This window comes from Mizuhopecten yessoensis, unplaced genomic scaffold (genome assembly GCF_002113885.1).
Source record: "Mizuhopecten yessoensis strain PY_sf001 unplaced genomic scaffold, ASM211388v2 scaffold716359, whole genome shotgun sequence".
NCBI lineage: Eukaryota > Metazoa > Mollusca > Bivalvia > Pectinida > Pectinidae > Mizuhopecten > Mizuhopecten yessoensis.
The window spans coordinates 1689939-1713085 of record NW_018480077.1 but is presented as its reverse complement, the minus strand read 5'-3'; the positions used below and the strand labels follow the sequence as shown (position 1 = coordinate 1713085).

Here is a 23147-nt window from a genome sequence, read left to right as displayed (position 1 = left end):
GCTCAGCTAAAACTGGGGCGTGGCAGGTCGAAGTTGAAGGTACAATTCCGTGCACAACAATCTGTAAACAAAACATTACACAAGAAGCACACCGGTTAGGCCGCACTGGTTACTAACATCACGGAATTAGAGTATTATCTAAGTCCGTGCTAACATCGATAGTTTTTTTTCTTGCTTACCGAGTTAGTTATACAAATGGAAAAGGTTATCATTGGTGAGTTATTTTTAAAAAGTGACAAATTTAACACAAATCAATGCAATTCGTAAGTATTTCTATCGGTCGACAAAGTGTTAAAATGAGGTTTGAAACGATTTTTGCGCCCCAACACTGGTTTGAATTAATTAGAGGTCTAGGCAATGACATCTGTAAATTATCCTGTAGTCTTATTTTTGTTTACAAATGAATGACCTTGACCCACTACAAGGTTTGAAACAACTTCTTCTGCATAACCGAACGGCCTAGGGTCAACAGATTTTGCCAGTGACATGTTGAAGAGGAGCATTTCATTTTGCAAAATTTAAATTTGGCTGGTTTTTGAATAACCATATCCTTTAGTAACACTGGTGTGATATACAAGTGTTCATTACATATCTGTAAGTTTATGCTTTAGATTACAACATTTTAAATACCCTATATGACTGTGATATTACCATAAACTACATTGTTATTTAGACTGTGAAATGATTCTTAATTTATTCACTTTTAACATGTATGTATGTATATATTGATGTGATACAATTTTGTCAGTTGTTCTTATTATCATTATTTGCATTTGTTATACATGTACAGTTGGTTGTAAAAGCCATAAAGACTTGTGTTGAAATGTTTATAAATGTACCAACTATAAATAAAAATTACTTGAACTTGAACTTATCACAGAGACGTCTAAAGACAGTCATGATTAAGTAGCCATGCAGAAGCATGCTTGAGTATAGGGGCTGATATATTAAGTTTATTAAAATGATTTTCATTTTTCATTTCAAATCAATTTTATTGTATTCAAAAAAACACAATTGGATTAGGCACAGGCATTGCCTATAAAAGCCCTTTCCAGAGAAAATACACACATTTCATACATTCATAAATACATATATATATATAGAGAGAGAGTATTATAGAGAAGATGTAGTATATTTTCGAATTAATAGGAGAATACTAGAACCATTTAATACATGTTCACAGAAAATAATACATGTAACTAGAATATCATAGATTTTACCATTTCAATTAATATAGTCTATTTACTTCAATTATTAATAGCCTAGTGTTTGGTTGGAGGCACTTCAAAGACAAAGATTTGCCTTTACCAACTTTTAAGTGCAGAGGGGTCAATTGCACTGGAGTGTTTCAAATGATTCTTTTGTTTAACAAAGAGGCTTAGGGTCATGTACCAGGGTCATTTATCATGTAGCAAGCAATGATAACTATATGAATGACCATATATGATCCACTTTGACAGTCTCATGTTCATGGGTAAAACACTAAACATTTACTAGTAAATGACTTCTCTATCACATGGTCATATTATTGGCCAAGCATAACATGCTATGGATGACCTTGCCCACCTTAAAGCTCACAGAGGCCAAATTTGTTGAATCTTTTACACAACTTCTAAATATCAGATAGGCCTAAAGGGTATGATATTTGACCTGTATACATGTATAGCTAGCTTATACTGGGGTGGATGGTATTGTTTTCTCAAATGAAGGACCTTGTAAGTTACATTTTTCTGAATAATTCAAATTGTTTAAACTCATGTTATTTGTCATGTAGCAAGCTATAGAGGAGGGCAATATTTTTTTTTCAAATGAATGATATTAACCTGGGTTTAGGACCAAGGGTTCAAGGGTGAATCAAATACATGTATGATAAATCCTTTATTCTGAATTACCAAAAAACATAGGATCGTTATATTTAGCCAGCAGCTGCTGGAATAGAAGCATATCAAGTTTGTTCAAAAGATTTACTGTGACCTACTTTTAACTCATTCACCCCTGAAATTTCATAATGAACTATTCCAAGCTTTGAATTGGAAGAGCTCAAATGTGTCTCCAGGGGTGAATGAGTTATGGGCAGGGTAAAATATGTTAAAACCTTTTAAATGACTTCTTCTGTTTAACCAAGAAGCCTAGGGTCATGTAGTTTGTTATGCAGTACAAGTATTGATAACCCTTTAAATGACTTCTTCTGTATAACCAAGAAGCCTAGGGTCATGTAGTTTGTTATGTAGTATTAGCAGGTGTGGAGAACTATCAAGTTTGTATAAATGAATGACCTTGACCAACGTTGGAGGTCACAGGGGTTAATAATGTTTAAAACCTTATAATGTATAACCAAAAGGCCTAGGTATTGGCCAGCAGCATATTATGAGTGACCTTGATCCACTTTCAATGGTGTCAAATGTGTTAAAATCAGTAAAATAAAATTCTTCTGAATAACGAAGATCCCAAGAGTCCTGATATTTAGCCAGCAGCATGCTGAGTTGAGCTATCAAGTTTGTACATGATAAAATATTATCAGTACACACTTTTAATTTTAGGAGGCACAGTAGTCTAGTGGTAGGACACGTACGTCTTGTGACCGAAGGTTCGAGTCACGGCACAGCACTGTGTTGTATCTTTGAGCAAGATACCTACTTTACTCCGCTTGTTCCAGTCTACTCAGCTGTTAAATGAGGACATGGTTGGGCAGTGCTAGAGTTATTGAATACTAGCTGTGAGCGCCAAAATGGCAGCACCGGCTGTATGCTCCCCAGGGAGTTGAGAAAGATATTGGCTGGTTGCAAAGGCCCTATAACCACGGATTATAATTTGTGAACTGCTTTGAGACGAGCTTCGAACTAGGTTGTGATAAAGCGGTATATAAGAACCTCAAACTATTATTATTAATGTTTCAGGTGTAATACATGTACTATATGTATAAGTTTTAACATTCCAGTCATTCATAAAGTGATGGTAAAATTTAGCAGCGCTTTGTTAGCTTGATTTGTGTTTTACAGAAAGATATGACTTCTTAAATTTTACGATTGCTTGTTGATTAATAATGTATGAAAATTACCATAAGGTAGGATGAAATCCTGACTCATTTGGATTTAGGCCACCTGAGCTTTAGCTCAAGTGACCTATTGCTATCCGTCTTCGTCCGTCGTCGTCCGTTAACATTTTACATTTTCAATTTAAGCTGAAATACTAGCAAAGGGATTTCATTAATATTTCATGGGAAGGTTACTGACATCTCCCTGCCATTTTGAAAAACTATTTCAAACTCGAGTCAAGTTCTGCTAGGCCGATGGAACTGAAACTTTGTAGGAATGATCGACTCATGGTCCTGACAAAGTGTTGTTATTTTTTGGGTCGATCAGAAATCCAATATGGCAACCACAGCCGCCATTTTTTGACATGACAATATTTACCTAAAAAAGTGTGCACTATATTTCAAACTTAAAAAAACAAGTTTTAATGCGCCGATTTAACTGAAACTCGGTCTAGGAAGGATCAGCTCATGGTCCTGACAAACTTAAGTTGACGTTATACTTAACTATTTTGTACTCAAATTGGTGCATACTTCAACAACAAAAATAAATACTGTTGGACTCTGGTGACCGTTAAGGCCCATATGGGCCTCTTGTTGAATTTAAGAATATTCATTGAATATGACTACTGCTTTTGCCCACTGAAAGCTATATATAGCATGTGTAATAAGTGTATCTGAAAATGCTTGTTTCTCTTTGTAACTAATGACACTCAATGAAAACCTAAGTATGCTGGTTATTATTTTTTCACAGATATTTGATATTTCCATAGCTTAACTGACAATTTGTGTCTTTTTCATGATAACAGCAGGTGGGACTGGCCTGGTGGGTCATCACTTGAGGAAAATTCTATTAGAACAAGGGCACAAAGTGATCACAGTGTCCAGGAAACCTGGTAGTTCAACACAAACCTGGGTAAGTAGTGCACAACATGACCACTGTATTGTGTAAGCTAGTTTATAAAAGTTTGTCTTACATACTGATAAAACGGTAATGACCTTTTGTAAAAACACTATACATATTAAGTTGATTAAAATTATGTAACGTCCATCATGAATGCCGTTATCTGATAGAACAGGACAGCTTCAATGGTAAATATACATGAGGAATTATCAGTATATCTTCACAAGAATTAGGTGTTAACCCTTTCACCCCTGTGTAACTTTATTAGAATCTACCATGCATTGATCTGGATGAGTCTATTATGGTCTACAGAGGTGAAAGGGTTAAAGTATGATATAAATTCACTAGTGATGATGTTGATAGTGATGTCACATTACTAATGCAAAGTAATTATGACCTCGTATCCAAACTCCTGTCAAAGTGTGACCTCCATACAAAAGTGATGATAAAGTGTGACCTCCATACAAAAGTGATGTTAAAGTGTGACTTCCAAACAAAAGTTACGATAAAGTGTGACATCCAAACAAAAGTGATGATATAGTGTGACCTCCATACAAAAGTGATGATAAAGTGTGACTTCCAAACAAAAGTGATTATAAAGTGTGACTTCCAAACAAAAGGGATGATTAAGTGTGACCTCCAAACAAAAGTGATGATAAAGTGTGACCTCCAAACAAAAGTGATGATAAAGTGTGACCTCCAAACAAAAAGTTAGGATAAAGTGTGACCTCCAAACAAAAGTGATGATAAAGTGTGACCTCCAAACAAAAGTGATGATAAAGTGTTACCTCCATACAAAAGTGATGTTAAAGTGTGACCTCCATACAAAAGTTCTAATAAAGTGTGACCTCCATAGAAAAGTGATGAGAAAGTGTGATCTCCATACAAAAGTTGAGATAAAGTGTGGCCTCCAAACAAAAGTGATGATAAAGTGTGACCTCCATACAAAAGTGATAATAAAGTGTGACCTCCATACAAAAGTTGTGATAAAGTGTGACCTCCATACAAAAGTGATGATAAAGTGTGACCTCCATACAAAAGTTCTAATAAAGTGTGACCTCCATAGAAAAGTGATGAGAAAGTGTGATCCCCATACAAAAGTTGAGATAAAGTGTGGCCTCCAAACAAAAGTGATGATGAAGTGTGACCTCCATACAAAAGTGATGATAAAGCGTGACCTCCAAACAAAAGTGATGATAAAGTGTGACATCCAAACAAAAGTGATGATAAAGGGTGACCTCCAAACAAAAGTGATGATAAAGTTTGACCTCCATACAAAAGTTGTGATAAAGTGTGACCTCCATACAAAAGTGATGATAAAGTGTGACATCCAAACAAAAGTTGAGATAAAGTGTGACCTCCATACAAAAGTGATGATAATGTGTGACCTCCATACAAAAGTGATGATAAAGTGTGACATCCAAACAAAAGTGATGATAAAGAGTGACCTCCAAACAAAAGTGATGATAAAGTGTGACCTCCATACAAAAGTTAGGATAAAGTGTGACCTCCATACAAAAAGGATGATAAAGTGTGACCTCCATACAAAAGTGATGATAAAGTGTGACCTCCATACAAAAGGGATGATAAAGTGTGACCTCCATACAAAAGTTGTGATAAGTTTGACCTCCGTAGAAAAGTGATGAGAAAGTGTGATCTCCATACAAAAGTTGAGATCAAGTGTGGCCTCCAAACAAAAGTGATGATGAAGTGTGACCTCCATACAAAAGTGATGATAAAGTGTGACCTCCATACAAAAGTTGTGATAAAGTGGGACCTCCATACAAAAGTGATGATAAAGTGTGACATCCAAACAAAAGTGATGATAAAGAGTGACCTCCAAACAAAAGTGATGATAAAGTGTGACATCCAAACAAAAGTTAGGATAAAGTGTGACCTCCATACAAAAAGGATGATAAAGTGTGACCTCCATACAAAAGTGATGATAATGTGTGACCTCCATACAAAAGTGATGATAAAGTGTGACATCCAAACAAAAGTGATGATAAAGTGTGACCTCCATACAAAAGGGATGATAAAGAGTGACCTCCATACAAAAGTTGTGATAAGTTTGACCTCCGTAGAAAAGTTAGGATAAAGTGTGACCTTCATTCAAAAGGGATTCCATACAAAAGTCCTGACAATACAGTTGTTTTTTACATGTCACTGGCAGTTTCAAGTAACTTTGGAAAAATGTAATAAACAGATCGTAAATAGAATGGTTTCCTCATGAATACAAGATGTGTTTCACTCCTGTATCACATTTTTTCTGTCCTGGTATGAAAACTCGTATTTGACATGAAAGCCTTGAATATCATCAATGTGATTGCAATTGTTGGGCTGATGGATTATACAATATTGGGGACTTTCGACTAATAATGTATTGTACATGTAAATGAAAAGGAGACCTACGACCAACGCTATGCATCAATATTATAATGTAATGGTAAAGGAGTCTAAGTACAATGTTGTATGTAAATATCCACGTATTGTGCACACTCTTGTGAAACATTGTCAAGATGTTTGTTTCCAGATAATGTTTAAACGGAACAGAAAGCCCGATCAGGTGGGTATTGATGGGTTAAAAAAGGTAGCCTCAGAACAATGTCCTAGAAGTCAGTTTAAAATAAAAGATAAGTATGCATAAAACATCAACCAAGTAATGCTGCAATTATTTGAATAATCAACATTAGAAATTGTTGTGTAATTTCTATTTGTCAGAGTGACCTAGACCGTCATGGTATTCCGGACGACATAACTGCTGTGGTGAACGTGGCTGGGGAAAACATCCTCAACCCATTGAAGAGGTACAAAGTTATAGCAGTCTAGTAATCTGTCAGATAGGCCCTTACAGTGATAACCTTATCAGGAAGTCCAGTTTCTCAACATACATATTAAATGCAATATCATAAACTTATACATGAATACTGTATATTGGGAAATTTTCGCCCAGTCAAACTTTCACCCTTAGCCATAAATCCATAGTTGCCCAGACGAAATTGCCCTTCACATTTAATTACTGTTGTTCATTAATGTTCACTGTAATGATAAATTTGTGACCCTCCTTAATGAGGGCAATAGCGAAAATTAAACTGTGGCAACAATTTCCTGGTATACAGTATCAACACTTCAGAATGTATTACTTACAGCTTGCATAAACTTCCTTAATGAGAGCAATAACGAAAATTAAACTGGCAACAATTTCCTGGTATACTGTTCTATCAACACTTCGGAATATAACACTTACAGCTTGCATTAACTTCAATTAAACGTAAAATGTTGCAAATAGAGGTCAAACATCAAAACTTGTTTTGTCATCAAATATTCAAGCTTCTCTATATCTGACGATGACATGGTGTTACTGTTGCAGGTGGACACCTGATTTTATGGAAAAAGTCAGGTCCAGCAGAATAGAAAGCAACAAAAAGCTTGTCTCCTACATCTCACAGTCCAAAAATCCACCTAAAGTGTTCGCAACAATCTCTGGTGTTGGTAAGTATATCTGGGGCTTTCCGTCAACAGATTCGGTAGTGGGTATGAATATCATGAGTTTCCATTCTACAGACACAAGAGTGGGTTTGTGTTTATCTGGCTTCTCCTCAAGTCTCTTAAGTGAGTTTTGCTGGTTGGGATTTCCAGTATCAAGGTTACTATACTATAAATCTTGATAGATAGTTTTATTTTTGTGTATAGAATGAGGTAGGTATTTTTATTAAAGAAAACAAAAAAAAACCTATAAAATAGTTACGTGGAAACAAAAAATAACAGCAATGAAGGCTCAAGATTATCATTCAATAGAGAAAAAAGATGGTCGTAAAAGTCATAGAAAAAATCTTGGTTGTATTGATCGATACATTATTGGTTGATTAAAATTTCAAAAATCTGTACCAAAGTTGTGTAAACTTGCGTTTGTAAGTTATGTTTCTATCACCGAAGTCATGCTACTTATTTACGATACAAACAACTCTAGCCTCTGTATCCAGTGAATTGACAGGCCTGATCACTAATGCTGATTTTGACCTTAGATATATCATGATCATTTCACAGTGAAAAGCAATGTCCCTTTTAGTAGAAATTCTGGTGCAATTCAGATGATTATTCCAGTGGAAGTATGTGGCATACAGAGCCTACACTAAAAGCACAAGAATTCCAACGGAATATGGACAATACGGCAAATCTTAACGATTTTGATCATTTTAATTACTGAAAAATGTAAGATTCTGATGTGTTGTCCTTGCCCCTTTGGAATTAAAGAAAACATTCCATTGATAAACTTATCCTAGATACATGAAATATATATAGAGTTCTAGGTTTGATTCAATTATTAAATGGTAAAATGTCAAAATATTGTTTATATAAAGCATTATTATATGGAAAATATTAAACAGTAGGAATACATGACTTGATTTTTACTTCATCTGTTTGTTAATTTCTTAGAACCTTGGCCGTTTTCGTTTAAACGGTCAAACCGGTCGGACCATAGTTGTTCGTTTATCAAATAAGTTCGGACCTAGTAATCTGATGCTGCTTTCAGATGAGCCTTGACAAAGCCTTGCAAGGCCTGCATAAACATTTGCAGGTCCGCCAGGATTTATACCCGAAATTGGTACATTTATAAACGGTCAAACCGGTTGTTCCACATAAACGAACAAGCCCTTTGTCTACATGTGTATGTGTTTTGTAAGAACTTGTTATCTTATATCTGAGCAGCAGGCAATATTGGAAAAAAATGTCAAGATGTTGGTCATGCAGTTTAGTGATATTCTATGAAAAATATTGAACACTGGGAGTACATATTATTTTTAACATTTTCACTTTCATGTGTTTGTCAAGTTCTACTCTCTGTCTATATTGTATGTGTTTTGTAATAATGAACTGTTCACTTTCATCTGAGCAGCAGGGTATAAGCCAAGCCCCACTGAGGTTTACACAGAGGACAGCCCAGTTCAAGATTTTGATTTCCTTTCTAAGCTCGTCATTGATTGGGAAGCTGCAGCCAAATTACCTGAAGATGTCAAAACACGACAATTTATAGTGCGATCTGGTAAGGAATCGTCTATACACGTCCCTTGTTGAAGAGGTTTTGGACTAGTCACTAACTGCACTATGTACGAGTCCCTTGTTGATGAGGTTTTGGACTAGTCACTGACTGCACTATGTACGAGTCCCTTGTTGATGAGGTTTTGGATTAATCACTGACTGCACTATGTACGAGTCCCTTGTTGATGAGGTTTTGGACTAGTCACTGACTGCACTATGTACGAGTCCCTTGTTGGTGAGGTTTTGGACTAGTCACTGACTGCACTATGTACAAGTCCCTTTTTGATGAGGTTTTGGACTGGTCACTGACTGCACTATGGACGAGTCCCTTGTTGATGAGGTTTTGGACACTGACTGCACTATGTACGAGTCCCTTGGTGATGAGGTTTTGTACTATTCACTGACTGCACTATGTACGAGTCCCTTGTTGATGAGGGTTTGGACTAGTCACTGACTGCACTATGTACGAGGCCCTTGTTGATGAGGTTTTGGACTAGTCACTGACTGCACTATGTACAAGTCCCTTGTTGATGAGGTTTTGGACTGGTCACTGACTGCACTATGTACGAGTCCCTTGTTGATGAGGTTTTGGACTAGTCACTGACTGCACTATGTACGAGTCTCTTGTTGATGAGGTTTTGGACTAGTCACCGACTGCACTATGTACGAGTCCCTTGTTGGTGAGGTTTTGGACTAGTCACTCACTGCACTATGTACGAGTCCCTTGTTGATGAGGATTTGGACTAGTCACTGACTGCACTATGTACGAGTCTCTTGTTGATGAGGTTTTGGACTAGTCACCGACTGCACTATGTACGAGTCCCTTGTTGATGAGGTTTTGGACTAGTCACCGACTGCACTATGTACGAGTCCCTTGTTGGTGAGGTTTTGGACTAGTCACTAACTGCACTATGTACGAGTCCCTTGTTGATGAGGTTTTGGACTAGTCACTGACTGCACTAGGTCAACATACAAGATAAAATTCTTGTATTAGCCTGTCATTGGGCCACATAAGGACTAGTCACTGACTGCACTATGTACGAGTCCCGTGTTGATGAGGTTTTGGACTAGTCACTGACTGCAGTATGTACGAGTCCTTTGTTGATGAGGTTTTGGACTAGTCACTAACTGCACTATGTACGAGTCCCTTGTTGATGAGGGTTTGGACTAGTCACTGACTGCACTATGTACGAGTCTCTTGTTGATGAGGTTTTGGACTAGTCACCGACTGCACTATGTACGAGTCCCTTGTTGATGAGGGTTTTGACTAGTCACTGACTGCACTATGTACGAGTCCCTTGTTGGTGAGGTTTTGGACTAGTCACTGACTGCACTATGTACGAGTCTCTTGTTGATGAGGTTTTGGACTAGTCACCGACTGCACTATGTACGAGTCCCTTGTTGGTGAGGTTTTGGACTAGTCACTGACTGCACTATGCACGAGTCCCTTGTTGATGAGGTTTTGGACTAGTCACCGACTGCACTATGTACGAGTCCCTTGTTGGTGAGGTTTTGGACTAGTCACTGACTGCACTATGCACGAGTCCCTTGTTGATGAGGTTTTGGACTAGTCACTAACTGCACTATGTACGAGTCCCTTGTTGATGAGGGTTTTGACTAGTCACTGACTGCACTATGTACGAGTCCTTTGTTGATGAGGTTTTGGACTAGTCACTGACTGCACTAGGTCAACATACAAGATAAAATTCTTGTATTAGCCTGTCATTGGGCCACATAAGGGTACTGAATACCGGGAAATTTTTGCCCATTCAAACTTTTGCTCTTCGCCTGTGAAATCAAATTCGCCAAATGTTAATTCGCCTGTCACATTTAATTACTATGTTGATAATGTTGTTGACTAATGCCTGCTGTAAAGGTAACTCGCCCTCATTACAGACCGCAAAAAAGATGTAATTTAAACTGCAACGAAAATTTCCCGTTATACAGTATACATACCAAATTAGTTCTCAACGATATGATGCATGGTCGAAGGGAGATAACTAGTGTGGTAGTACCTGTATACATCTGTTGATAAAAGTTAAAAAATACCATTATGTAACAATTAGGTATAAAGTAGAATATGATCAGATGAGGGTTATCTTTGAACATGGCTCAGTTGTTAAAATTCTGGTTTAAATTAATGATTTTGTTAATATTGGTATGATACTACATATTGGTGAATTATTTTATTCCTTCTCATGGTGTACCAACACATGTGAGCTGATGTGTTTATATTTTTGTTACAGGTGTGGTGCTTGCAGGAGATGGAGGAATGGTCCAACAACTATATCCTAGTTATTTCCTTTGTCAGGGAGGAAAAATAGGAAAGGGAACACAATGGTTGCCATGGATACATGTCCACGATCTGGCAGGAATATTTCATCATGGCATAATAACGGACTCTGTCACTGGTGTGTTAAATGGAGTATCCCCGCACTCTGTCACAAACCAGGAATTCAGTGAAGCCCTAGCCAAGTCCATGTCCCGGCCTGCTCTGCTTCCAGGGTTCTTAAACGAGATTGTCATGAAAACAATGTTTGGACAAGAAAGGGCAAAGATCATTTTGGAAGGGCAAAATGTGTCACCTGCCAGAACGCAGGAGAAGGGATACATATACAAGTATGCAGATATAAACAATGCTTGTAAAGAGGCTGTGGCAAATTTCTCCTGGAGACGAAATTAAGACCGAGTATGGCATCATTGCATTATCTGTGTGTGTTTGAAATACTGTTGAATTTACTTGTGTGGTCATACAATGATTGTGATATATTAAATGTCTGGGAGAGAATATTTTTTTGAATTTCAGTTTTGTCTTTGGATGTTAATGTGTTGACAATGTGAATGAAAGTTTTCTGTTACTCCTTATTGCAATAAACTAATCAGTTTTGCCTACACATGTATTAAACTCATTAAGTTACCTGAGCGTTTTCTCAGGTGACTGATTACAATCATTTTCCCTTCCTCATCTCTAAACTTTTACATTTTGACTTGTTTTTGTGTTTTGGTAAATGGTTCTCTTTCGAAATTTTCTTTCAGTTAATTTTTTGAATAAAATGTTTTCATTTATTATTTTGAAATATCTATTTTTCTGTATATCTTTATTTTAGCATTATATTTGTCTCAAGATTTCACTTAGCTTTTAAGGTCACCTAAGAGAAAGCAGGTGACCTATTGTAATTGCATCCATAAACAATTCACATTTTTGACTTCTTCTTCATAACCACTGAACAGTTTTCAATGCAAGTTTGCAGGAAGGTTCCATGATCAAATGCAAACCAAGATGTGAACTAAAGTGATCTAACCCAACGAGGTCAAATAGTCTAAAGTTTCAACAATCTTCATCTTTGGACTAAGAATATGTTGGAATCAAATACTCTTCATGAATTGAAAAGTCCTCAGGTACTTTATCAAAATTATGAATAATTTGTTGCCCCCAGGTCACTCCCTCCCTCCTGCTGTTTAATAGCAAGAAAAAATGTTGCTGCCAGAAAACATATCTCTTTTGTTACAATTTTTCACAAATTTTGTAACAATCTAACTTTTGAATAAAAAAGTGCAGCACTAAGTCAGAGCTACATCAGTACTGTTGAGTTACATCAGTTATGCAGCCTAAAGTCAGAGCTACATCACTGATGTCAGCCTCCTCTAAGTCGGAGCTGTATCAGTATTGTTGATTTACATCAGTGGTGAGCTACATCATTAAGTCAGAGCTACATCAGTACTGTTGAGTTACATCTTTGGTGCAGCATTAAGTCAGAGCTACATCAGTACTGTTGAGTTACCTGATGTAGCTCTGAAATCATGATGTAGCTCTAACTTAATGCTGCACCACTGATGTAACTCAACAGTACTGATGTAGCTCTGAAATAATGATGCATTAAGTCAGAGCTGTATCAGTACTGTTGAGCTACATCGGTGGTGCAGCATTAAGTCAGAGCTGTATCAGTACTGTTGAGCTACATCATTGGTGGAGCATTAAGTCAGAGCTACATCAGTACTGTTGAGTTACCTGATGTAGCCCTTAAACCATGATGGAGCTCTAACTTAATGCTGCACCACCGATGTAGCCCAACAGTACTGATACACCTCTGACTCAATGCTGCACCACCGATGTAGCTCAGCAGTACTGATACAGCTGTCTTAATGCTGCACCACTGATGACACTCAACAGTACTGATGGAGCTCTGAAATAATGATGCATTAAGTGAGAGCTTTATCAGTACTGTTGAGCTAAGTCAGAGCTGTATCAGTAATGTTGAGCTACATCATTGGTGCAGCATTAAGTCAGAGCTGTATCTGTATTGTTGAGCTACATCAGTGGTAAAGCATTAAGTCAGAGCTGTATCAGTACTGTTGAGCTACATCATTGGTGCAGCATTAAGTCAGAGCTGTATCAGTATTGTTGAGCTACATCAGTGGTGCAGCATTAAGTCAGAGCTGTATCAGTAATGTTGAGCTACATCAGTGGTGCAGCATTAAGTCAGAGGTGTAGCAGTACTGGTGAGCTACATCAGTGGTGCAGCATTAAGTCAGAGCTGTATCAGTATTGTTGAGCTACATCAGTGGTGCAGCATTAAGTCAGAGCTGTATCAGTAATGTTGAGCTACATCAGTGGTGCAGCATTAAGTCAGCTGTATCAGTACTGCTGAGCTACATCATTGGTGCAGCATTAAGTCAGAGCTGTATCAATACTGTTGAGCTACATCATTGGTTCAGCATTAAGTCAGAGCTGTATCAGTACTGTTGAGCTACATCATTAAGTCAGAGCTGTATCAGTACTGTTGCCCTACATCATTAAGTCAGCTGTATCACTACTGTTGAGCTACATCATTGGTGCAGCATTAAGTCAGAGCTGTATCAGTACTGTTGAGCTACATCATTGGTGCAGCATTAATTCAGAGCTGTATCAGTACTGTTGAGCTACATCATTGGTGCAGCATTAAGTCAGAGCTGTTTCAGTACTGTTGAGCTACATCATTAAGTCAAAGCTGTATCAGTACTGTTGAGCTACATCATTAAGTCAGCTGTATCACTACTGTTGAGCTACATCATTGGTGCAGCATTAGGTCAGAGCTGTATCAGTACTGTTGAGCTACATCATTGGTTCAGCATTAAGTCAGAGCTGTATCAGTACTGTTGAGCTACATCATTAAGTCAGAGCTGTATCAATACTGTTGAGCTACATCAGTGGTGCAGCATTAAGTCAGAGCTGTATCAGTACTGTTGAGCTACATCAGGGGTGCAGCATTAAGTCAGAGCTGTATCAGTACTGTTGAGCTACATCAGTGGTGCAGCATTAAGTCAGAGCTGTATCAGTACTGTTGAGCTACATCAGTGGTGCAGCATTAAGTCAGAGCTGTATCAGTACTGTTGAGCTACATCAGTGGTGCAGCATTAAGTCAGAGCTGTATCAGTACTGTTGAGCTACATCAGTGGTGCAGCATTAAGTCAGAGCTGTATCAGTACTGTTGAGCTACATCAGTGGTGCAGCATTAAGTCAGAGCTGTATCAGTACTGTTGAGCTACATCAGTGGTGCAGCATTAAGTCAGAGCTGTATCAGTACTGTTGAGCTACATCAGTGGTGCAGCATTAAGTCAGAGCTGTATCAGTACTGTTGAGCTACATCAGTGGTGCAGCATTAAGTCAGAGCTGTATCAGTACTGTTGAGCTACATCAGTGGTGCAGCATTAAGTCAGAGCTGTATCAGTACTGTTGAGCTACATCAGTGGTGCAGCATTAAGTCAGAGCTGTATCAGTACTGTTGAGCTACATCAGTGGTGCAGCATTAAGTCAGAGCTGTATCAGTACTGTTGAGCTACATCAGTGGTGCAGCATTAAGTCAGAGCTGTATCAGTACTGTTGAGCTACATCAGTGGTGCAGCATTAAGTCAGAGCTGTATCAGTACTGTTGAGCTACATCAGTGGTGCAGCATTAAGTCAGAGCTGTATCAGTACTGTTGAGCTACATCAGTGGTGCAGCATTAAGTCAGAGCTGTATCAGTACTGTTGAGCTACATCAGTGGTGCAGCATTAAGTCAGAGCTGTATCAGTACTGTTGAGCTACATCAGTGGTGCAGCATTAAGTCAGAGCTGTATCAGTACTGTTGAGCTACATCAGTGGTGCAGCATTAAGTCAGAGCTGTATCAGTACTGTTGAGCTACATCAGTGGTGCAGCATTAAGTCAGAGCTGTATCAGTACTGTTGAGCTACATCAGTGGTGCAGCATTAAGTCAGAGCTGTATCAGTACTGTTGAGCTACATCAGTGGTGCAGCATTAAGTCAGAGCTGTATCAGTACTGTTGAGCTACATCAGTGGTGCAGCATTAAGTCAGAGCTGTATCAGTACTGTTGAGCTACATCAGTGGTGCAGCATTAAGTCAGAGCTGTATCAGTACTGTTGAGCTACATCAGTGGTGCAGCATTAAGTCAGAGCTGTATCAGTACTGTTGAGCTACATCAGTGGTGCAGCATTAAGTCAGAGCTGTATCAGTACTGTTGAGCTACATCAGTGGTGCAGCATTAAGTCAGAGCTGTATCAGTACTGTTGAGCTACATCAGTGGTGCAGCATTAAGTCAGAGCTGTATCAGTACTGTTGAGCTACATCAGTGGTGCAGCATTAAGTCAGAGCTGTATCAGTACTGTTGAGCTACATCAGTGGTGCAGCATTAAGTCAGAGCTGTATCAGTACTGTTGAGCTACATCAGTGGTGCAGCATTAAGTCAGAGCTGTATCAGTACTGTTGAGCTACATCAGTGGTGCAGCATTAAGTCAGAGCTGTATCAGTACTGTTGAGCTACATCAGTGGTGCAGCATTAAGTCAGAGCTGTATCAGTACTGTTGAGCTACATCAGTGGTGCAGCATTAAGTCAGAGCTGTATCAGTACTGTTGAGCTACATCAGTGGTGCAGCATTAAGTCAGAGCTGTATCAGTACTGTTGAGCTACATCAGTGGTGCAGCATTAAGTCAGAGCTGTATCAGTACTGTTGAGCTACATCAGTGGTGCAGCATTAAGTCAGAGCTGTATCAGTACTGTTGAGCTACATCAGTGGTGCAGCATTAAGTCAGAGCTGTATCAGTACTGTTGAGCTACATCAGTGGTGCAGCATTAAGTCAGAGCTGTATCAGTACTGTTGAGCTACATCAGTGGTGCAGCATTAAGTCAGAGCTGTATCAGTACTGTTGAGCTACATCAGTGGTGCAGCATTAAGTCAGAGCTGTATCAGTACTGTTGAGCTACATCAGTGGTGCAGCATTAAGTCAGAGCTGTATCAGTACTGTTGAGCTACATCAGTGGTGCAGCATTAAGTCAGAGCTGTATCAGTACTGTTGAGCTACATCAGTGGTGCAGCATTAAGTCAGAGCTGTATCAGTACTGTTGAGCTACATCAGTGGTGCAGCATTAAGTCAGAGCTGTATCAGTACTGTTGAGCTACATCAGTGGTGCAGCATTAAGTCAGAGCTGTATCAGTACTGTTGAGCTACATCAGTGGTGCAGCATTAAGTCAGAGCTGTATCAGTACTGTTGAGCTACATCAGTGGTGCAGCATTAAGTCAGAGCTGTATCAGTACTGTTGAGCTACATCAGTGGTGCAGCATTAAGTCAGAGCTGTATCAGTACTGTTGAGCTACATCAGTGGTGCAGCATTAAGTCAGAGCTGTATCAGTACTGTTGAGCTACATCAGTGGTGCAGCATTAAGTCAGAGCTGTATCAGTACTGTTGAGCTACATCAGTGGTGCAGCATTAAGTCAGAGCTGTATCAGTACTGTTGAGCTACATCATTGGTGCAGCATTAAGTCAGAGCTGTATCGGTACTGTTGAGCTACATCATTGGTTAAGTATAACAACAACACCTTGGACTGCTTTGTTCTGTTTAATCAATTACAGCCGAGATGAATGTAACAAAAAAGATGAAATCAATAACAATGTGAGATACAAGACATGTAATGATAAATAGAATGGATTTGTTTACAGTTGAGTAGATATACATAGATTTTACCTATATTCAAGTAGGCCTGGTGTGTGAACATTTTAGTTCTGAAGCTTGTTGTGTTTACAAGTTAACATATTTTTTTTTAAATATTTATTTTTGAAAACATACAAGAAGGGTACCAATATACATGTATAAAACATCTAGAACTCTTGTATCTCTGAAATATAAATGTTCACTGCACCTTTCCATTTTTTCTTTTTTTTTTAAAACGTTAACAGTTCTTTTCAATTCTAAATTGGAAATTGCTTAATCATCATGATTCATCCAGACACAGCAAGAATTTAGCACCACCAAACAATCACTATAATTCATAAGCTGTATCTTGATGAAAAATACAAAAGCGTGTGTTTAATTCAAATAAATTTGTCATGATGCATCATTAAATCCTAAAAAAGAACCATGGACTTTTAATTGTACATAGGAATCATGTTATTTATCAAGTAGCTGACGTACTGGTGAAGCCACGAGTAGCCGACGTACTGGTGAAGCCACGAGTAACCGACGTACTGGTGAAGCCAAGAGTAGCCGACGAACTGGTGAAGCCACGAGTAGCTGACGTACTGGTGAAGCCACGAGTAACCGACGTACTGGTGAAGCCATGAGTAACCGACGTACTGGTGAAGCGACGAGTAGCCAACGTACTGGTGAAGCCACGAGTAACCGACGTACTGGTGAAGCCACGAGTAGCCACGTACTGGTGAAGCCACGAGTAACAGACGTACTGGTGAAGCCACGAGTAGCCGACGTACTGGTGAAGCCACGAGTAGCCGACGAACTGGTGAAGCCACGAGTAGCTGACGTACTGGTGAAGCCACGAGTAACCGACGTACTGGTGAAGCCACGAGTACTTCACGTACTGGTGTAGCCGACATACTGGTGTAGCTGACGTACTGGTGAAGCCATGGAAGCCACACAACCTGCACTGTCAATAATATACCCACATCCCTAGAAGACTGCTTATATATTTAACCTGGAACAGTCTCTGTAGTCACTGGTAACATGTCTAATCCATTTTAACCCAAACAAATCTATAATTATAACCTCAAGGAGTTTAATTGATTATATATTACAATCCCATTATTGTGTTGAACTTTCATTATTACTACTGTCTACTTCAAGAGTTATCTACATACAGAAGCAGGACGCAGAGATAATTCTCCCCTAGTTTCATACTGTTTAACACTTTCAAATTATGCATCACAAGGACACACTTAAAGATTTTTGTTTCATGCATATGCACTATTTGAATTTTCAAATGAATGAGCAAAATATTGAAAGCCTTTATGTTAATTCATACTCAATTAAACATGGACAAAAACTAGCCCTGACAACATTGTTACACGCTCCTTCAGTACACTTAGCACTTCTGTCTTACATACATCAACATCATGTAATGGTCCTAGGTATGCATTGGTTGTTGACCAACTAAGCATCAATAATAAAGCGATAGGGATGACTTATTTCCGCAGCATTGATGCATCCTAGTCAAGGGTTCCTAATCAATCTTAACCATTTAATCATACATCAGATTCACCGTACAACTTTATTCTGCAAACATACACTTCAAGTCTTGTAAACTGCCTTTTATACATAAACAAAAATTCCATTTACTTAATTCCCATGGGATTTGATAGCCTCAAATTTTCAGCAATATGAATTTCAATTTTGCTTGTGTAGACAAGTCTTTGATAAACCACAGTGAATTCTTAATGCCTGTTTTGTCTGACGCCTTATGTACTGCTATATTTTAAGGTCACCTTTTCCTTTTTCCTCACATTTCCCCTAAAGTATAGCAAAACCCTTTAGAATGCCAAAACTTCACCAGAACAAAAGTTGGAGAAATAATGGGGTTTTGCTGGACTTGGTTTAAAATTTTATTTAACACCAAAATTTAACACATATTTGACCATATCACGACAATGCATTTATATAGTTACCGCAAATTCTGCAAACCTGAATCGTCCATCACAATGAAAACACAATTATGCAGATGATCATGATCAACACAAATGCATAGAATCATACATTGTTCATTAGAAATCATAAATGACAGAAGATCAAAATTATCACGTACATAGAAGTTGTCGAGTTTTATGACTTGTGCTACAGGTTTAGATGACAATAGGATAAGACGGTTGAATTTTAACCTTTGATACCTGACCTGGTCAGATCTTAGTTGTTGTAGATTTCTTTACACACTAGTACTACTGTGGACATCTCTATGAATGTAGATATCTTCACTATAAAATGTTAACTAGCTAATTTCGTCCAAAATTTTGCATTAAAATTCAGCATTGAAATTGTGATTCTCGTATTCGTACATTTAATAGTTCTGAAAAGTACCGGTAAATCATTAAACTCGTTCTCGAGATGAACATATACTGCTCAGTCAATCGTGGTATTCTTCAACTATTTTATAGACATGCAATTCATTCAAAGGTCTAAGAAAAGTTTAGTCATCCTACGGCTATACACTGTACCCTGCCACTCTATGTGTTCCCTAACGTAATAAATACATATAGATGTATACATGTACTCTTTGGAACACTTCATATACTTGATTTCATGCAGAAATTCATACGTCCATGAACATTTTATTTAAAATTTGTATTCACTGTACCTAAACTCATGTTTCCTGTGTGTGTTGACCATTTAGAAAACCCCAAGCTTTTACAGACAAAGATCCACAATATTTCAAGTAGTTTTTCAGTAACAAACACTCTTTTGCCATTGATATTTCAGATTTAGCCTCTTTAGGTTTTTAACCTTTAATATGGTATGTAAAACAAAACAAACTTCTAACGTCCTAAGGACACAAATATTTAATGTGCATCAAGGTGAGCACCACACAGCCAAATGTTCACATGGTTCTAGGTACCAAGTCTATCTAATGACCTCTAAACACATGACCTCTAAACACATGACCTCTGGAAATTGAAACCCATTATTTCCAGCTGTAACCAGTCACCTCTTAAATCACCCATTTGTACATGTCCTGCCATTTACTTACAGGTTAATTAACATAAATCCACATTTTGCACATTTTTTGTTTGTATTTTATAGCAAAGTGTCAAATGTTACTGAAACAAATACAGTTGAACTTTGTATAATATTAACTCAATCAGATATCCTGTCTAACCCAACTGATCTTTAAAAATTTAAGTTTAATAGCTTTATTGCTAGTTTTGCTTCAGACATGTATACTGTAAATGTGATAATTGTTCTCTCTCCTTAGTAGTTAATTTTACACATTGGAGAAAATTTCTGTGGAAACATATGAGCATCACAATCTATGTTCACAGTATGTGCATGTACATTGCATCAGCTTTTGTGCTATTAAATAGACCTACATATGTTCAAGTTAAATACATAATCATGATCATGATTCAATGATTTGCATTTGACCAGAAAATTTGATATTGAGCATTGTTTTCAACAGGTGAATTGATTGTTCAAAATACTGAAACTGCACTCTTTTTTTGCCGATCGTGATAACTGTTATTAAATGGTTCGACTACATTTTCCCCCTTGATTCAAATTACCAGTAGCTATCCATAGCCAGTACAAATTTTGACGGACTTAAATAATGATATTACATGATCAGTGTGGTGTAAGACATGTAACAATGACTACATTTACATATTTGTCGCACACAATAAATATATTACATTTGTGTACCGAGAAAGAAACCCTCGACTGTTTATATTACCTATGTACTCTCGTGTTCAGTGTCGCCTCACAATCCAAATGTTTACAATTATAATATGAGATACATTTGGTGAACAAAACAAAGAACTATTCTTCACTGTGATCAGGACTGGACAAAGCAAGATCAAAGATGAAAGTATCACTTTATAGCACTAGGTAAAATAATTAGTCTTCATCACTATTCCTCTCTTGTACGTCACGATCAGACCCGAATACTGAACAGGTAGCTCCCCAATACATCCAGGACAGTGAGCAGCTGTAGGGTTCACCCGTTACATTTTCTTATTTAACCCTTTCACCACTGTAGACCATAATGGACTCGTCCATATAAATGTATGGTAGAGTCTACTAAAGTTACCTAGGGGTGAAAGGGTTAACAATGATACACATAGAGTAGTTCAATATATATATCTAAAATCAGGATTCATCCAGAATTGTACGTCTTTACATTACCATGTAAAAAATTGTTCCCATCATATTTTTTGTATCCGTCATTTACTATAAAGGTACAACCAATCAAAGAACATAAAGCATTTCTTCAGGTGAAAGACTTCAGGAAGACATTTATTTTTCTTTAAGACTTGTAACATCTAACTAAATACTGTATTTTTCTTTGGAAAAAATAATGCATTTTATATTAACTGACAATAAAACGAATCCCATGTGTATGTTGGAGGTAAATGGTCCTACTCGTGGTCTGATCACTGTATACTTCTCACAGCCTTTCATTCAACACCCTTTCTCTCTGGAACAGGACCAAAATACACCACAGATGGCTCCTAGCACATTTATAAATATCAAAAATTGGTACATTGCTAAATACATCTCCTTCTCTGCCATATCTCCTCCGTAAACAACATTCTTGTTGTCTTCAATAAAACATTGCAAATCGTGTTTATGCGCGGATCCCTGGGAATGACTAGCAACACTGAAGGTTTTATAAGACTTCTGTGTCTCATATCCACAACGGGCCGTGAAGGAATGTGACCAAGGCAGAGCCCGCCTGCAAGAAGGTCACATGACTGAAGAAATTGTTGCCTAGACCAACTGTGAGTGTTAGGCCAACTTGATACCTCCTGTGGACCGGAGTCGGAGAATGTCCAAGAGTGAATTTCCTCTCTTGTGAATTCCAATTTGCACACTTTTGTTGTTTATCAATAATCCTGTAGTTTATTTGGCAGCTGGTACACTGTCGAGCTGGCATCATTCCCATAGAAGTTTGGGAAAGGAATTCATTTCACCTGTGTCTGCTATGGCATTGCCATTTTGAACATAGGAAACTTTAATTCTCATTCTAATGGGTTGCTGAAATAGAAAGACAATAATTACTAATTTTAATTAAATGACAAGGACACAAGTTCTTCAGTCATTTACAAACTTAAAATCACAAAATTCTGTGGAATACAGAATGTCTTAATTTCTAGCTAACTTGAGGTTTCTTTGTTTAGTGCCTAAATCTTTTCAGTCTGATAAAAGAGTTTGTTACCCCTTGTACCTACAACTATTCAATGAGCTAGAACATTTCTTCACCTTTAGTTTTTACATCAAGTTTAAAAGCTAATTGAAAGATTTCCTAAAGTTACTACATCTAGTCATGTAGGTGGAGGACTTCCTTACCTTTAGTTCCTACAATACCTTAGCTAGTTAGAAGATCTCAAGTTAGGCAGATCAAGAATTTTAATACCTTTAGTTTCTACATCATGACCGCTAGAATATTATTATTTCTTTTACCTCTTACTTCTTTTAGCTAGATTGAAGACTTCCTTACCATTAGCACATATATTGAGTCTGCTAGATTGAAGACTTCCTTACCTGTAGAACATATATTGAGTCTGCTAGATTGAAGACTTCCTTACCTTTTGTGGATTGTTAAGTTTGATGACTTGTGTAACGGCACCATCATTCATGGGAGGAATAACATTCGAAGAGGGGGACAGTAATTGTAATTGGAATGACTGCAACAAAAACACAACACACATTACATAATTTATCATTAGTCCCCAAAAATCAAAATGACATAAGAATTAACATAAATGTAAATGATGCAAGGGTTTTTGACTTCAACTTGAGATTAGGCAAGTCAAAATGATGTCTCATCTGTCTATCATCACAGTAGCCAAAGACGGGCAGAAATGAGACAAGAGGCCCATGGGCCTTAACGGTCACCTGATATATTTATACAGAGAGTTGATTTTGTTTTTAACATGAACAGAAATATTATTCAAAGTGACAAAAAAACAATAAAACCACCTTATTCAATATCTAGCATACAGATTTCAGACTAAAAAGGATTTGAAACTAGCACCTCTGATTCTAAACAAGGAAAATGAAGAAATTTTAGCACACTGACTCCTTTGAGCCCCACCCTACAGCCCTTGGGGGTAGGGCTGGCTCAAAATTTTCAAAGTATCAAACTGTCAATTCAAGGTTATAATTCCAATCAAGTTATTAACATGTAATATTCAAAG

At 37.7% G+C, this 23147-nt stretch overlaps 2 protein-coding genes across 4 annotated transcripts in view; one reads left to right on the top strand and one right to left on the bottom strand.

Annotated features, from left to right (window-relative positions):
* Positions 1-25: 25 nt before the first annotated feature.
* Positions 26-12023, top strand: LOC110443728 (epimerase family protein SDR39U1-like). 2 transcript variants are annotated; one of them, XM_021488106.1, is made up of 7 exons: positions 26-117; positions 155-214; positions 3841-3947; positions 6657-6742; positions 7306-7427; positions 8833-8979; positions 11222-12023. In XM_021488106.1, the coding sequence occupies exons 2-7, from the start codon at positions 196-198 to the stop codon at positions 11656-11658; spliced, it is 918 nt and encodes a 305-aa protein (XP_021343781.1). In that variant the 5' UTR covers positions 26-117; positions 155-195; the 3' UTR covers positions 11659-12023. The 2 variants fall into 2 exon arrangements, with proteins under 2 accessions (XP_021343781.1, XP_021343780.1); XM_021488105.1 differs by having other exon boundaries at positions 45-214.
* Positions 12024-14637: 2614 nt separating this feature from the next.
* LOC110443775 (AP-1 complex subunit gamma-1-like) overlaps positions 14638-23147 on the bottom strand; it is a 27249-nt gene continuing 18739 nt past the window's right edge. For both annotated transcript variants that reach the window (XM_021488181.1, XM_021488182.1), the window contains exons 21-22: positions 22536-22634; positions 14638-21984 (exon numbers count right to left, since the gene is read on the bottom strand). In XM_021488181.1, the coding sequence (XP_021343856.1) occupies positions 21883-21984; positions 22536-22634 (201 nt within the window). In that variant the 3' untranslated portion in view covers positions 14638-21882. The remainder of the gene's footprint in view (positions 21985-22535; positions 22635-23147) is intronic.